At 40.5% G+C, this 18571-nt stretch overlaps 1 protein-coding gene across 7 annotated transcripts in view; it reads right to left on the bottom strand.

Moving 5' to 3' along the window:
* AFF3 (ALF transcription elongation factor 3) overlaps positions 1-18571 on the bottom strand; it is a 576277-nt gene that overhangs the window by 41883 nt on the left and 515823 nt on the right. For all 7 annotated transcript variants that reach the window (XM_059134519.1, XM_059134520.1, XM_059134521.1 and 4 more), the window contains one exon: positions 7055-7241. In XM_059134519.1, coding sequence (XP_058990502.1) covers positions 7055-7241 — 187 coding nt within the window. The remainder of the gene's footprint in view (positions 1-7054; positions 7242-18571) is intronic.

Here is an 18571-nt window from a genome sequence, read left to right as displayed (position 1 = left end):
AGGATTTCAAAAGGAGCTCTGTGTGCCACGTATGCTTTGGTAGCTGGACTTGGTTAGTCCATCTTCAACCTGCTTCCATTCCACTTTGCTGGAAATGTTTCAGAAATGGAAATGACGATGGAAACTTTTCCTGCATGCAGTTTTGTTAACTAAGAGCAAATCATGGACACTCTAGGACACTAGAGGAAAAATCACCTTAGGACAAATCATGGACACTAGGTTTTACACTCTGCCCCATGGTTTGGTTCCAGAGAGTAAGGGAATGTCCTGAATCAGAGTGCTGTGTAGATGCATTTTTCTCAGAGAGAGGTCCACAAGTCTCTAGGGAATCTATGGCTCAGAAAAAGGTTAAGAATTGATGAGTTTACAGAGGGTAAGTGCTGTTGATTTCTAATACAAGTTCATTTTTCCAGCATCTGTGATTATTAATAGAAAAGAAGTATATTGGTAAGTGTAAAGCTTTAGGCAGAGTGTTTCCTATTTGTGACCATGCGTGACATGGGGAAAATACTTTGGCTATTTCAAGTGATGGATTTTTCCTTCCCTATGGCCTCCCACCCTCTGAATTTCTGGCATCTATTGTTTGAAAAGACGACTTTCCAGCTTAAAACAAAGAAGACATTGCTTACCTTTGCATTTAATCTGGATTGGTTAAAGTCCAGAGCAAGTCATGCTCCCTTGTAGGAGAAAACCCTCTTTTTTTTTTTTTTTTAAAGATTTTAAAAAATTTATTTATTCGACAGAGAGAGACACATAGAGAGAGGGAACACAAGCAGGGGGAGCAGGAGAGGGAAAAGCAGGCTTCCGATGCGGCCCTTGATCCCAGGACCCTGGGATCATGACCTGAGCAGAAGGCAGCTGCTTAATGACTGAGCCACCCAGGCACCTGAAAACCCTTTTCTTAAGGGTTTAATAATAAGGGTTTAATAATAATTTCCTAAAGCTTACTTTTATGTGTCAGAATTTGTTTTTCAACAGTGAGGTCCAGATTAAGAGAACCTGTGGCATAAGCCCTTGCAGTAAGGATCTGAGGGGAGTGGAACAGGCAGTCTTGGCCCTGGCTGGGGCTAGACATAGCTTTGGACATGGGAAGCTTATGATGGGCCAGAGGGGCCTGGAGCCAAGATGAAGAGGACACAGAGTGTGGGCACCAAGCACTAGAGCTGTGCCAGGAATCACGGACAACCTGCTGTTTCCCCCAAAAGAGATGAAGCCAACTGCACTTCAGAGAACACCAGCACTAGGTGTTCAGTGACTGGGAAGGACAAGCCACATTTAGTGGAGGCCAGTTTAAGGATCTGGGGCCCTTCTCCCAGGGCAGGCAGTGAGGATGGAGAGGCCTCCCCCCAGGGACACAGGCATGGGAGGGGAAACACTTATGGCCCCTCTGGGGAGTCTGTCCTTCTACTTGTCTTTCCTTTGTTTTTGTGTACCAAAAGGACCAGGGCAAGATGCAAAAAAAGCAAAAAGTTATCATTTTGGACCTCTAAGTTTTTCTATGTAAAGTCTGACCTCGCTTTATTTTGGCTTTTCCAGAGGAAAGGAACCCAGGAATCCTAAGAGCACACCCAGTCCATACTGCAATGGGAGATGCATGCAATAGAGAAAGCAGGACAACAGGACACAAACAGCTTTGCTGCCAGGGGAAAGCTTTCACTGGGATTAGCTGAGTGTGGCTGAAAGTGAATTTGGTGGCAAACAATTTATAGCTTCTGGTAGTGTCTCCTCCCTGCCCCATTTAGCTCCCAACGTGACCATAGGCACGTTAATGACTTGTGTGCGTCAGCTGCCCTAGTGTAATAGGACACGGTCAGTATGAATGGATGCTGAAGGGACCTCTTGTAGAAAGGGGCCACATTTGGGGAGAGGGTGCAAATATTTATGGCAAAGCAGGCACTCACACTGGCCCTACCACCACGTTTAACACTAGTTTGCCCTCACCCCCACCACCGTGGGCCTTCCACAGTTCAGGTCTTAGGTGAGAGAACACAGACAAATGCCTGTAGCCAAAAATGCAGCTGCATACAGGGAGATTTGCATTAAAACTCTCTGATGGGAGCATTGACAGTAAAGGGAAGAATTTAATAGATTTAGTATGGGCCCATTGCCTGGTATGCTTTAGGATCATGTCATTTTTTTCCGCACTTCACAGCTAAAAAGAATCAGTCTAAAGTACCATTTTCAACACATCACTAAATCACACTCCCTTTCTAAAGGACCTACAATGACCTCCTATTGCCTCTCAAAGGAAATTCAAATGCCTTGGACTGGTTTTCAAGAGCATCCTTCATCTTACAGTCATCTTTCATGGCTGAACACATGGCTGTGCACTCCACTTTACAGATATCATCTAATTTAATCCATACAGATAAGAAATACTATTTTTCCTAATTTGTAGATGAGGCTCAGAGAAGTTTAGTGACATGTCCAAAACTGCAGAGCTACCAAGCACTACCATGGCTAAACCCATATCTGTCTAAGACCATATCTTAGCTTCCGAGATCAGATGAGATCAGGCGCGTTCAGGGTGGTATGGGCGTAGACCATATCTAAGTTTAAAGACCAGATTCTCATAGCAGAATGCTTAAACTTGTTGAATCACTACGTCATACACTGAAACTAATGTAACATTGTGTGTCACCTACACTCAAATAAAATCAGTAAAAAAAATAAAAATCAGATTCTCAACCCTGCTGCTTTGTCTAATCTCCCATTTCTCACTGACTTAGCCTCATGAAAGGGGGGCCTCATTCCTTTGAGAAATGTTGGTCTTCAACCTAAAATGACAGAATTAGATCTAATTTTGGAGAACACCACTGACTCTCCAAACAATTCCTGTTGGCCTCTATTATCCTCAACTGCATAGCCTTTTTTTTTTTTTTTTTTAACTGCATAGTCTTGTGACGTTCATATTCATTTCACATGTATACATCTTGGGTCTTCAACAAAGCTAAACATTTCTTTCCGGGGAGGCCAGGACTCTGTTTCTTTGTATGGCTTGCAGTGTCTGTAATAGGGTAGGGAGACTCTGCTGCTACTAAGAACAATTTAGAACGGGCTTTTGCTCAAATTATTATCATTTATTCCTCAGAACAGCTTTACAGATTAGGCAGGACAGGACTATCCACCATTTTGGGGCTGAGGCAATTGCGGCCATGGAAGCTTAAATGGTGAGGAGCTAAGCGCAGCAGAGGAGGGAAAACTCAGGGCTTGGGCTGTCCTTCATTGGTATGCTGCTGGCTGTGGTGGACTTCCTCAGGGTTTCCGCCTGGTGTTGTCCATTTGCTTGCTGGCTGCTTTGTATTTTCAGCCTCTACTCTCCTCCCTGATTAATCTTCCTTTCCTTCTGATTCACACACAAGCTCTCCACCATGGACTTGAGTCCCTGCTTTGTCCACATCCTTCACAGCACCCACACCCATGTACCCCACAGATGCCTAATTAAGGAGAAGCCTGTTTAATTAGTGAGTGAACTGCATCACATTTTTATGCTTATTTTCAAGAATGGTCTAGGGCCCCATATTCCAAAATGTGCATTTGGCTCATACTTTACATGAAGAAAATTTCCACAGTCAGGTAAGTTTGGGAAATGTCGCAATGGAGAATAGTTCAGTTTACATGAGCAATAGGAAGGGCTGAAGGGCTGGGTGATTCCCTAAGGAGACGAATTAAACTGACTTTATCCTGACACCCCTCAAAATCATGGGACCAGGCTCTCTTTGTCCCACACAGCATCTGTTACTTGGGGATCACTGATCTAGGGAGCTCTGTATGCTCTTATGTGTGTGCTAGCTGAGGCGGAAGGTGCTGCCCTCTGGAATGCTCTGAGAGGAAAGGATGTACCACGCCAGGAAAGAAGACAAAACTCCAGTGAAGAAAACTAGCCTGAGAACAAGTAAGCAAATGTCAGGCCATAGAGAGGGGATCTGTAGTGACAGAAGCAGATTATGGTGGCTCTTTCATGCTGGTGGCAGCTAGGACATTACCTATGGTGATTCATGTAAAATGCAGTGGCTTTCTACAACCACAGCCATTAAGAACAGTTCACCTGGGCCCAGTGGGTTTCCAGTGCTGGCACACTAAAAGGGAGCACGCAGGTGCCTTGGAACATCATGAGCACCTCCTTCTACTTCCATAGCAGGATGGTACTGGGAGGGAAAGGAGGGCCAGAAGCATTTTGCTGCAAAGCAGCAGCATGAACTTTCCGGGTAGTGGAATGGAAGTGTGTGGATATCACAGAGTCCCATTGTCTCGTGGGGTTCAGGAAAACGGGTCTCACTGTTCTCCTTAAGATGACCGGGGGAGATGGAAAGGAGAAGGGAGTCAGGGTAATTGGAGGGGGAGATGAACCATGAGAGACTGTGGACTTTGAAAAACAATCTGAGGGTTTTGGAAGGGCGGGGGGTGGGAGGTTGGGTGGGAGGTGAGCCTGGTGGTGGGTATTATGGAGGGCACATATTGCATGGAGCACTGGGTATGGTGCATAAACAATTCTGGAACACTGAAAAGAAATTAAAATAAATAAATAAATAATTAAAAAAAAAAAAAAAAGAAAAAGAAAAGAAAAGATGACCAGGGCCAGCTCAGTCCAGGACGAGAGAGACACTGGGGAGGGTCGGTCACATAATGCTACTTCATGTCTTCGCAATTTTCATTCCGCAAACACATTTTATTTCTCAAGTGTGAATGTCTGTATTAATGTTGGGAGAAGTGTTAAAAGTAACCTTACTTTTACTCCAACTGATACATTCCATTCCAGTGGAAGAAGTACCATGTAGCATGGCTAATACATCACTTGTCACTTCTGCATTCCCTCTGCCTAGAGCAGCAGAAACTCTGTGGCTTCAGGCAACTTAAACTTCTTCGCCAGCTTTACTAGACTTACACTCCCTCCCCCTGGCGAAAGGCCTCTGAGAGCTGCTGAAAGCTCTCTAGACAAGAGCTTCCTTTCATCACCAAGGAGTTCAAGTCTTTGTAATTATCACAATGACATTTAGAAAGAATGTGCTTCAAGCACTTTTTAACTGTACTTCTCTTGGACTAGGTTTAGCCAGTAGCTCCAGGATTTACATTTCAGCATGAAAATAAGACTTAACATTCATAAATTTAACCTTCAAAGTTACAAAGAGACTGGAGGAGGGGAAGGGACACTAATACTTTTTAAGCACCTCTACTGGCCCCCTTGGATCTTGCGATATCTCTGGTACCCAGTTATTTCTTATAACTAAATATTCTGGAGTTTCTCAACAAATTATAGCATAAAGTTGGCTTTGAAGAAGCCTGTTTAACGCCTGTATTTTTTTGTTTCAAATTCTTCCCAGTAGAATGTCAGTTCTTTGAAGATCGGGACATTTTCTGTCAGAAAATTGCTATATTCCAAGGCCAAGCAGTAAGTCTGTGGCAGATGCTTGGTAAATATTTGTTGAATGAATACTAAATGAGTGAATGAATGAAATTATAAAGAAGGAATAATAATTTAGTTTCTGGGAAAGTCAGGGTTATATCACCATTACAGATTAATGTTGCTAAGGACCTTCCCCTTATATTGGTAGACAGAAATAGAGAGAAGGATGGCGGAGGAGGAGAGTGAGCATCATGGAAAGGAGAGAAAATGCAAGAAAGATAGAGATGGCGGATTTGAGGGTGAATGGAGAGCTCTCAGTGCAAAGCAAAAAGGTGCTGACAAAGGAATGAACAGTGTGGAAAATTCTCAGTACTTCTGCAAAAAGCCTCAGTCTCCTGGTAGGGGACGAGAAGGGGAAATACCTGAGGGAACTTAAGAGCCAGTCTCTGAACTGCAGATAAAAACACAATTGCTTTAGGGTGTGAGGATGTCCTGAGGCACAAGTATCAAGCTGAAACCTTGGATTGTACAGCCCCTTAAGGTTGTTCTGCTCCTCTCTCACTGCCACGGTTTGCAAAAGAGCCTTCGGTTTTATTTTTTTAGTTAGTTAAAGATTTTATTTATTTATTTGGCAGAGAAAGTGCACAAGCTGGGGGAGTAGCACGCAGAGGGAAAAGCAGGCTCTCCACTGAGCAGAGAGCCTGATGTGGGGCTTGATCCCAGACAAAGGCAGATGCTTAACCAACTGAGCCACCCATGTACCCCAGTGGCTTCAATTTTATTTCAGAACCTATTTGGAATTTTTGGCCCCAAAGTGGTACAAAGGCTTGTAGGCCAAAAATGTAAATCTTGTGATCCACGGTAATGTCAAATGTTTATATACCCAAGAAGCAACCATATTTTATGCCCCCATTAGCAATCAATGTCTGGCAATCACAGAACCAGGGACTTGAGAAGTTTGTTTTCAACCCTCTCCCACGAACCTCCTTGTGCTGAATTACTATTTGATTTCCCCTTTTCCCCTTTAAAGTAAAAACAGCAATGGTTTTTATTGGTACCTTATAATGCTTTTATATGAGGCACCTAAATCTTCCACATAGATACTCATCATGGCTATAAAAGGTTTCATTATTATTTGTAGGTTGATGCTAATTTTTCTTTTTATATTTTCACAAAGAAAACACAGTTAACAAGCTTTTATTAATATTTATAGCCTTAGTTCTTCTAATCCATGACAAACTGCAAAAAGGTAGGACTCTAACCAATTCTAATCCATAAAACTCCTTTCCCCCTGATTTATGGGTGCCCACACTTCCCAGGGGCTGAACTGCCCTGTCTAGTTATTGCCTCCACTAACCCTTAGGGAGACTGGATCCAGAGGTTATTTCCAGGTGATGATGTGTATAGCATACTTGGAAATTTCTGGAAGTTAACCCAGAGATTTTTGGACAATGAAAGATGAAGTTTCTGTACTTCAAAGGGAGCTCTGCTAGGAGAACGGTGAGGAGATGGCAGAGTGGTGAAAATGATGAGTCCAAACAAACCTTAACTGGCTGCCAAGTGGTGGTGGCCTCCAGGCCAGTCCTGAGTTGGAGCTCAGGGAGATGGGGAGTGGGGGAGGGGACAGGTGTGAGAACTAGACTCCAGGGATTTACTGTGCTCACCTTGGAGAGCTAAGAAGCAAGGCTGGGAGGAGGAGGCTCTTCTTACCTCGGGGCTGGAGTAGTGGGGAGGCTTGCTGCCCTCACTCTCGCTGGAACTGCTCTCAGTCTCCGAGTCAGATCCAGAGCTGCTCTCTGAGTCACTAGATGAGCTGCTGCCGCTGCTGCTGCTGCCGCTGCTGCTGCCCTTGCTGGAAGGCACGGAGGCTCTGCAGTTGGCCTGCTGGACCACGGCGCTGCCAATCCGCGGGGCCCCCCCAGGAAGGAGAGGGAAGGAAAGCCAAGTGAGCAAACACAAAACACCACGGAGCAAGCTGTCATTCGACCAAAGGAGAGAAGAGGTGCCTAAGGGTCTGCCCATCTGTCAACCATCACCTGGAACCTAAAGAATAGTCATCAGGTCACAGGCATCCTAATGGTTAAAAAAGAAAAAAAAATGTGTATATAAATCAAATTGGGAATGAAAGCTGGTAGTCAGGTAGTCATTTTCGAAGGAAGGGTGGTGTCATTTCAGAAGGGAGGGTCATTTCAGAAGGGAGGGTGGTGTCATTTCAGAATGAATGTTTCTGGGAACAGCTTTGCTAATGCACCCCTAATCCGATCAGCTACAAAAAGGCAAGGAAATCCAAAATGCTTGAAATATTTTGTGAAGACTGGAAATGTCTGTTTGCTTTATTTTAGGAAGTGGGCTGTGAGGAAGGGCACAGCATTCTGCTCTGTGCTTTCATGGCCTGCGGAAAGGTTCTGGAGCCTGTGGGATCATCAAAGTTACAGCCCTGCTTCCTACCTCTTCCTGCCCAGGGAGTTGAATGCTAGAGTGTTTGCAGGAGCTGGCTTGCTGTATAAACAGTAACTTTCCTTTGAGCTCTTTGTTAAATAACTGAAGATCCATCCTTTACACAGTTTTATATATTCCAGACTTTAAAATTTAACCCCAGTACAGTGGCTTATAGTAACAGCATTTCAAATGTTCAAATGTTTCACATGTTCAAACCCTTGACATTCATATCCATGCTGAAAATTTGCCGGAAATCATTATATACTCAAAGATAACAGAAAAAATGGACACATTTTAATCATAATTAATTAACCACAAAAATTCAGATGGAATACACCAACTCTTAGTTCAAGTCAAAAAGAAAGTTTCGGGACTCACATAATACTCAACATCTTCATAGTCCTTTATTAACTGTGTTGCAACATGCATGAATCTGTTCTTTTGAGGTCAAATTCTGAACCCAGAAAATGCAGTGATCACTTTTTAATGTTGAGTCAGCAAAGATCTGCTTGCCACTTCCCGCTGTGACTACTGCTTTATCCGGACTGGATGTTAGTGAAGGCCAGGGGTGGGGGGAGCCTGTCAGGGTTTATGGCCTTAAGCGCAAAGCAGTCTGGACAAGGTGAACGACCCTTTCACCTACCCCTTAAATCTTTGACAAGTGTTTTGCCTAAGGACAGATTCTCATAAATCCTCAGTGTAGGGACAGGGAGGGGGGTTAATATTCACTAGAGACTTGGTTCTCCCAGAATGACAAGACAAGAAACTATCTCCAGAGAGTGGGGTCATTAAAAAAAAAAAAAACAAACAAAAAACCCCCCCAAAAAACCACAACAAAAAAACCCTATTAGATTCGGACCAAATACAAACATCTGAGATCCATAAGATTTTGTCAGTAAACCCCCAAAACACTGGATGTAAAAACTCCAAACAGCCAAACAACACCCCCCCAAATAACCCCAAACCCTAAGCCCCCAAATGCAAAGCAATGTATGGTGGAGGAAACAGATATGTCTCCTTGCCATACTCTGGAATGACATTTGCCAAAGACAGGGAAATGAGGATGAATAAAGAGTATTTTGATGGATTTTATATGATGTCAAAGACTTTGATCACTGAGCAGTACCTTCCACTTGCTTTAATTCAAGCAACAAAGGACATGTGATACTGGTGCTGTGTGTACCTGGGCATTGTGTATGCAGCAGAAACAGCAATGTGTGTGCAGTCCCCTGGGGCTTGCACCACAAAGTGACTGAGTGTCTTTTGAAAAGTACCACTTTAATTTCTGTGAAAATGTCCATTAAACAGTTACCACACTGCCTTCCTTTTATGACTGCTGTCCTCTAGTAATGAGACATACTGGCCCAAGGAGAGAGAATCTCTGATCTGAATTAGATTGGCAGAAAAGCCTTTTACTTTCATGTTTTCCTTCCTTAAATTAGGAAATTCCCTTAAAATGACAGTTTTACTGGTATAACTATTATTTGTTTTTAAAACAACTGAGATAGCCAAGAATTTTAGGATTTTCTTTGTGGTTTGGTTGTAAGGGCTGTGAGGCTGACCATGCTTCTGGGGGCAAGGTTGAATATATTTGTGTTTCAATGGTCTGGGTAGAGAATATGTCACCAGAAACAATCCATGTCAAGGATGGGACCAAGGTAAGACTGTTATAGCTCCAGTCGTGGGATCGAGGTAATTATCCCAACCTCCATGAAAGCTGCTCTGGTAACTCATCTTGAGGCTGATCTTTGGGGGACACTGAGTCATTCCAGCCTCAGCATAGCGGATGTTGTTGCCATGAGTGTGGGCAGCTGCTTTGCTGCATTGGCCTCTGCAGCAGGGAGGGGAGGGTGGCAGGAGAGGTGAGGAAGCCAGGGTATGGTCATCACTACCAACTAGTACTAACCGAAGGATGATATTGGTTAAGCCAGGAGGGCTCTGGGGAGTCAAGGAAATCAAGAAGATGAACAAAGATGTATTAGAAAGACCTTCTGGAAAGAAGACTTTAGATTCAAATATTTCCTTGTAGACTAAGTACGTTAGTGTGCCAACTTGTCATGTTTTCATGCTGAAGATATTAAAAAAAAATTCACTTAGTTAAAAATTACCTTTTTCCTATATGGTAACACAGATTAGTTGAGATGATGACACAGTCTTAGACAATTTTTAGGAGAATTTTTGGACCCTATGCTATTTCAGGAACACAGTGGCATGGAATTTGCAGTTGTGACAACACTATTGAGATAATGGAATAAAAGTGTTTCTGTCATCAAACTTAGCACCGTGCCTGGGACATAACGGGCATTTGCATATGACTGCTGAATGGAAAATCAATACAGAAAATCTATTACTGGGCTAACGAGTTTTTTGAAACAAAGGATTTAACCTTTCAGAAGGTTTATAATCTCTCTTCTCCAATAACGAATTTAAGGGGACTTCAGCACCTCTTGTGATCTTCCAATTTTAACACTTCTTCCTTTCAGAGAAACCATCTCTTAGATGGTTTATTTACTTTTTTGTATTTTGACTTCATGCAATGTTTTGCTGGTTTCGTGAGAGGTCTAGACCAAATACAACTGTGGGGGAGTCTTGGGTTTATTCTAAACGATCTATTTGCTGTGTTCCCTCCTTTGCCTTCGGTGACACATTCCTTTCAGAATCTGGCCTGGGCGAATTCTGAATACAGACAGTAAAAGAAAAGATTTGGAACCTAAATGACAATTCCTGGATCTCTCAGTCAAAGGTGCTCATGCCTGCCCAGTGTATTGTGAGGCCTGGATAAATACCCAAAGTTGTCCACAAGCTTTCAGCTCACAAGTAACTTGGAGGCAGGCTCTCTGCCTGGTTGGCACTCTGTGGACAGCTGTGATGCCCAGCAGGGGCCTCACTTCCTGTGGCCATTCCACTCATAATGGCCAGATGATATTTTAGAAGGCACGACAGTATCTTCTCATTCAACACTCAGTATTGATTTCCAAATGCTCAATTTCCAAAGTGTGATTAGTGCTCTGGCAACAGTGTTCCTTTTTTGATAGCATCTTTGTTGATACTAATTGATCTAAATTATGTGAAATGAAAATGGTAAAAGATTGTGCAAAGAGGTTATCTGTTGCTGAAATAGTCTTCAAAAGCACAAAACTGATAGGACTGTTGGTCCTGCAGATATGGTTTTGTTTCCTCTGCTATAGCACTAGGAACGAATCTTCTGTTAAACATGGCTTTTTGAAGATCTTCAGCATCTGGCCTCAATCAATCTCCATCTTCACCTCAGTGGGTCTAGCTAAAACTCAGCTATAAATAACAAATTTCTCCCATTTTTGACAATCTCTAAAATGTTTTAGAATTATATATCTATACTTATATATATCTGTAATTATATTATAGGTATTATATGTATGTGAGTATGTATATATATGTATATATATTTAAACTCACTCTATTTAAACTTAAAAACCAAAGACAGTTCACCTATTTCACCCTCCCATCCCCCACCTCTGGCAACCACAAGAATAGAAAAGAATTATAATAAATAAAAAGAGAATTATATTTTTATTTTCCTTCAGTGTTTTTGAATTCATCTCTTTGTACAGAATTTTAATTGTTTTCCCAGATGCTACATTACATATAACTTATCACAATCTACTGGTATTGTCATTTTTCCAATTTGAGTGAAGTACAGAAAACTTTTCTCCTTCGTTGTCTTAGGTATTTCTCCTATACACATTGGAGAATCACACCAAACAACATTTCAAATTTTGTTTCAATTGCAAAATACAATTTCGAAACCCGAAGAAGAAAAATTTATTGTATTAACCCTACTTTTGTTGCCACTGTTCATTCGTTCAGGTTCTTTCTTTGACCATTTCCTTTCTGCTTCAAGAACTTCCTTCACTCATTCTTTTTGGGGAGGTCTGCTGGCCATCAATACTTGATAATTTCAGAATGTCCTTTGTTCTTTGTTTCTAAATGAAATTTTCAATGCATATAGAATTTTAAGTTGACAGTTTCTTTTTCTTGCAACACTTTAAAAAAAAAAAAGTGATGTGCTACATTCTTCTGGCCTCCATGGTTTCTAACTCCTGTGTCATTCAAATTGCTTTTGTCATTTTACCCCATAAGTAAGGTGTTTATTTGTCACTGCTTTCAAGATTTCTTTTTTGGGGTGCCTGGGTGGCTCAGTCGTTAAGCGTCTGCCTTCAGCTTAGGTGATGATCCCAGGATCCTGGGATAGAGCCCTTCATTGGGCATCTTGCTCAGTGGGGAGCTTGCTTCTCCCTCTCCCACTCCCCCTCCTTGTTTTCCCTCTCTCACTATCTCTGTCATAAATAAAATCTTAAAAAAAAAAAAAAAGATTTCTTTTTTGACTTTTGTTTTCAGAACCTTGACTATGATGTGTCTTAGCATGAATTTATTTGGGTTTATTCTGTCTGGGGTTTGCTCAGATTCTTCCATCCATAGGCTTAAGTCTTTTGTAAAACTTGGAAAAATTAGAGCGATTATTACTCTCTCTTCTCTCTTTCTGGACCTCTAATGATACAAATGCTAGATTTGTTATAGTTCCACCGGTTCTTGAGGCTCTGTCCTTTTTTTTTTCCTTTAGTCTATGCTTCACTGTTATTCTATTATTTTATCTTCAGATTCACGGATTCTTCTATTCTCTTCATTTTACTTTTGAGCTCATACATTGGATTTTTAAATTTCAGTTACTGTATTTTTCAGTTTTACAATTGACATTTGGTTCCTCTTTATATCTTCTATTTCTTTGCTGAGACTATATTTTTATTTGTTTCAAGTGTGTTCTTAAATGCTCGCTGAAGCATTTTATAATGGATCCTTTAAAATCCTTGTCCAGATAATTCTAATATTTATGTCATCCACTATAGGCATCTGTTGATTGTCTTTTCTCGTTCAAGTTGAGATTTTTCCAGGTTCTTGATATGAGGAATGATGTTCTATTGTATCTTGAACACCTTCGTATTACAAGACGATGGATTTCAGAAAAAGCACTTATTTTAGTAGGCATCCACTAACACAAAACCAGCAAGGGGGCAGAAGGGTATTTCCTTACAGTTGGGCAAGAGGAGAACGAAGTCGAGGCTTTTAACTTTGCTTTTCCTGATGAGGGTGGAAATGCGGCCATTCCCCCCCCCCCAACCCCCGCCAGATGTGTTTGGCTGGAACAGAGTAGTTTTCGTCTAAAAGTTTTCTTCTTCCTAGAATACTCACTTCCTGGTTCATTGACTAGAGAAAGTTGGCTTTCCTGGGGCTTTAAATAATTTTATATAATATAATATATAATTAAAAATATATAATATTGTATATAAAATTTATATACTATATAATAAAATAATCATATATATATATATATATATATTAAAAAACAATCTGTGCCTGTTCGCATTTCCAGGTTGTTGGCTTTTCCAGCATCCATCTGAGCCATATGAGGAAAAATGCAAACCCAGTGCAAATCCAGTGAACCAACTGCCATGCCTTTCTTGGGCCTTAATGCCCTAACTGATTTGCCTTCTCTCTATCTTATAGTCTTATGTTTGTTTTATATATAATATCTAAGGATTTTAGCTGTATTTAGCAGATAAGATTGGGAAAAGTACATCAGAACGTCAGAATTTTGTCCCAGAATGGGAAAGAACTACTTGATATTTATCAAGTAGAAAGGAACTCTCTCTCTCTCAATACTTCTAGCCTCTGCTCTGGTTAATTGCATCAAAATTGATGAATGAAACAACCATGCAGGTATCTGCTATAGTCCCTGCCCACTTTATCAAATTTGTCAGGCATTAATTCATTTATTTAAAAACCATTTATTGTGGAAATTAAGCTCAGATTTTAAAAGTCTACGTACCAAAGCTAGAAAGATCATGTCACTAAAGAGTGCATATATCATAATGGGAAAAAAGACTCACACAAAATGAGGTTGTAAAAATGTTAAGGATAAAAAGGTGAGTAATGGAAAAGTTCTGTTCACAGTAAACGGCATGGGAGTAAGAGATGATATTGCTGTGACATTTGTTAAGAATCCACTTTGTGGAGAGGGTGGCCCCAGATGGCTATGTAGGAAGACTCTGAACTCACTTCCTCCCATGGACACACACAATCTATACCTACATAGAGAGTAATTATTCCTGAAGAAGAACTGAGGGCTGATTGAGTTTCTTCATGGCAAACAGCAGAAGGACTAGCCAGAGAAGAGTAGGAGAGACAGAGACATGATAATGATGGAAACCTCATCCCTAACATGGGGACATGCAGTAGAGAGGATTATCATCAAAGGGCCCATGGGTAGACTCATCCACCTGGGGCAGCAAAAACCCCAGTAGTTTAAAGGGCAACTAGACTAAAGTGAGGGAAATCCATTTACTAACTATAGAGAATCTGCCAATGGATAGAAATGGCTGGAGTTCTCTACAGGGTTGGGAGTGATGACAAGTGCCATTTTTTATGTTCCTCTTCCTTGATAGTGCAGGTGGGAACAGGATTGAGGCACTCCAGCCAAACGGATAGTGCTGCCCATTGTGCCCCAGGCCTCTGGCTTACACTAACTCTACAGCCCTTCAAAAATGGCTCCAGTATGGCACGCCTTGGGAAGCCAGGTTCATGTTTGTTCCAACTCCAGCCATCCTACTTGGGCAACACCATGCAGCTTGCCCTTGGATCCCACTAGCTCATACTTTTTCCAGCTTGAGCTATCCCACTAAGGCATCCTTGGCATGGTATGTCTAGGGGCCTCCTGGTTCACACCTGCTCTGCTCCATCCATCCCACTGGGGTAGCCCTGGCATGGCACACCCCAGGTCACCCCTGCTCATGCCTGCTCCATCTGTCTTGCTGGGGAATCCTTGGTACAGTGTGATCCAGGACCTCCTGGTCTTCACTAGCTCCCAGTATGGCATGTCCTGGGACTCTTCAGTTTGTGCTCACTCCAACTCTACCCACCCCACCAGAACAGTTTTGTTGCAGCATGCCCTGTGAACCCCTGCACTGCTCCTGCTCCAACTGGCCTGCACATGCAGTCAGTCTATAAAGGGGATGCACCTACACAAGGCCACTTCTTTAAAACTGGGAGAGATAGTGACTCTCCCTAACTGATAGAAACAAACAGAAGGTAAGAGAAAATGAAGAGACAGAGACACTTGTTCCAAAGAAAAGAAGTAAAACACTAGAAGTAAAAGAAGAAGAAAAACACTAGCAAATCAGAAGTAAGTAATTTACTTGAAAAAGAGTTCAAAGTAATGGTCATAAAGACATTTATCAAACTTGAGAGAAGAATGGGGAGAAACATAGTGAGAACTTCAACAAAGAATTAGAAAATATAAGAAATAACCATTTAGAACTGAAGAATGTAAAAACTGAAGTGACAAATACACTAGAGGGAATCAACAGCCGATTAGATGATACGGAAAAATGAATTAGTGACCTGGAAGGCAGAATAGTGGAAATTGCCTCATTAGAACTTAAAAAAAAAAAAAAAGAAGAAGAAGAAGAAGAAAAAGAAAGAAAAGTTTAAGGGACCTTCAAGAGAACATCAGGCATACTAACTTTCATATTATAGCAGTCCCAAAAGGAGAAGAGAGAAAGGAACAGAAAACTTACTTGCAGAAATAATGGCTGAAAACTTCCCTATTCTCGGGAGGGAAACAGACATCCAGGCTCAGGAAGAATAGAGAATCCCACATAAGATGAAACCAAAGAGATCCACACCAAGACAAATTATAATTAGCATAGCAAAAGTTAAAGAGAGATTCTTAAATGCAGCAAGAGAAAAATAGTGACTTTCAAGGGAAACTCCTTAAGTCTATCAATTGATTTTCAGCAAAAATTTTGCAGGCCAGAAGGAAGTGGCAGGATATATTTGAAGTGCTGAAAAAGGGGAAAAACTGACAACTGAAACCATGGTTTGTCAAGATTATCACTCAGAATTTAAGGACAGAGATATAGATTCCCAGATAAGCAAAAACTAAAGGAGTTCATCACCATTAATATCACCTTACAACTTACAGCAATTACCTTACAAACTTAAGCAATTACCAGTTTAAAATACACTGCTAATTATATATATATGACAATAAAGGTCAGTATATATGAACTTCATGGAAACCACAAACAAAAACCTACAATAGATACACAAAAAATAAAGAGAAAGGAGCCCAAAAATAAAGCTAATGAAAGTTATCAAATCATAAGGGAAGAGAACAAGAAAAGGAAGGAATGAAAACTACCCCAGAAAACAATGAACAAAATGGCAATAAATATATACCTATCATTAATTACTTTAAATGTAAATGGACTAAATGCTCCAATCAAAATTGGGTCAATGGGTAAAAGAAACAAACAAAAAACCCCAGCAAGACCCACTCATATGCTACCTATAAGAGACTCACTTCCAAACTAAAGATATACAGAGACTGAAAGTGAAGGGATGGCCAAAGATATTCATGCAAATAAAAATGAAAAGAAAGCTGAAACAGCAATACTCATATCAGACTAAATAGAGTTTATTTTTAAAAAAGATTTTATTTATTTATTTGACAGGGAGAGAGCACAAGCAGGTAGAGTGGCAGGCAGAGGAAGAGGGAGAAGCGGACTCCCCACTGAGCAAGGAGCCTATTGTGGGGCTTGATCCAGGACCCTGGGATCACAACCTGAGCTGAAGGCAGATGCTTAACCACCTGAGCCACCCAGGTGCTCCAAGACTAAACAGAATTTAAAACAAAGACTGTAACAAAAGACAAAGAAGGGCATTATATAAGGATCACCATGTCAATACGAGAAGAGGCATACCATTCACAAATATTTATTTGGGTGCACCAAAACAGGAGCCTCTAAATATATAAAGGAAATATTAATGGAAATAAGGGAAGACATTCACAGTAATAAAATAATATTAGGCAACTTTAATACCCCAGTTACATGAATGTGTAGGTCACCAAGGCAGAAAATCAATGAGGAAACATTGGCCTTAAACAACAAATTAGACCAGATGGACTCACATATGGACTATTTTATCCCCAGACTGCAGAATACACTTTCATCTCCATTGTACATGGAACATTCTCCAGGATAGATCACATGCTAAGCCACAAAACAAGCCTCAATAAATTCTAGAAGACTGAAATCATATCAAGCATTTTTTGTGACCAGAATGGTATGAAACTAGAAATCAATTACAAGAAGAAAACTGGAAAGACCACAAACACTTAGAGACTAAACAATATGCTACTAAGCAACCAATGGATCAATGAAGAAATCAAAGGGAAAATTAAAAACACCTTGAGATAAATGAAATGGAAATACAACTTCCCAAAATATATGGGATACAGCAAAAGCAGTTCTCAGAAAAACAGAAGCCTGTCTCAAGAAACAAGAAAAATCTCAATTAATCCAACCTTACACCTAAAGGAAGTAGAAAAAGAAAAAGAAAAACAAACAAACCTCAAATTCAGTAGAAGGAAGAAGATCAGAATGGGAATAAATAAAATAGAGACGTAAAAAAATTGAAAAAAAAAATCAATGAAACTAAAAGCTGGTTCTTCAAAAAGACAAACAAAATCAATAAATCTCTAGCCAGACTCATCAAGAAAAAAAAGAGAGAGGGACCAAATAAATAAAATCAGAAATGAAAGAGGGGAAGCGACAACTGATACCACAGCTATACAAAAAACCATGAGACTACTATGAGAAAGTATAAGCCAACAAACTGAAAAACCTCCAAGAAGTAGATAAATTTCTGGAAATACACAATCTTCCAAGACTGAATTGCGAAGAACTGAAAATCTGAACAGACCAATTGTAAGTAATGAAATTGATTCAGTAATTTAAAAATTCCCAAAAAACAGGGGCACCTGAATGGCTCAGTTGGCTAAGCATCTGAATTCAGCTCAGGATGATCTTAGGGGTCCTGGGATTGAGCCCAGCGTCAGGATCCCCACTCAGTGGGGAGTCTGCTTGTCCCTTTACCCCTCCCCCACTCATGCTCTCTCTCCTCTCTCTCTAATAAATAATACAATATTTTAAAAAAATTCCCAAAACCCAAAAGTCTAAGACCAGATGGCTTCATAGGTGAACTCTACCAAACATTTAAAGAGATAGTATCTCTCCTTCTCAAATTACTGAAAAAAACTGTAGAGGAAGGAACACTTCCAAACTCATTTTATGAACTCTGATACTGAAACTAGACATAGACACTACAAAAAGAAAATTATAGTCAATATCCCTGATGAATAAGAATTGAAATTCTCAACAAAATATTAGCAAACAGAATATAACAATACATTAAAAGAATCACAAGCCACAGTCAAGTATGATTCATTTTAGGAATGTAGGGTTGGCTCAGCATGTGCCAATTAATCAACATGGTACATACAACATTAACAAAATGAAGGATAAAAATCCTACCATCACCTCAACAGTGCAGAGAAAGCATTTGACAAAATTCAACATCTGTTTATGATAAAAATTCTCAACAAAGTGGGCATAGAAGGAACATAACCTCAACATGATAAAGCCCATATATGACACTGACAGCTGACATCATACTGAATGGTGAAAAGCTGAAAGCTTTTCCTCTAAGATCAGGAAGAAAAGAAGGATGCCCACTTTTGCTACTTTTATTCAACATAGTACTGAAAATCCTAAGCACAACAGTTAGGCACAAAAAATAAGTAAAAGTCATCCAGATCAGAAAGAAACAAACTGTCACCATTTGTAGATGATATGATACCATTTATATAAAACCCTAAAGATTTCACCAAAAAGCTATTAGAACTAATAA

Source organism: Mustela lutreola, chromosome 9 (assembly GCF_030435805.1).
Source record: "Mustela lutreola isolate mMusLut2 chromosome 9, mMusLut2.pri, whole genome shotgun sequence".
In the NCBI taxonomy this organism is placed as follows: Eukaryota; Metazoa; Chordata; class Mammalia; order Carnivora; family Mustelidae; genus Mustela; species Mustela lutreola.
The sequence above is the reverse complement of the archived record's forward strand: the minus strand, read 5'-3'. Positions and strand labels throughout refer to the sequence as shown.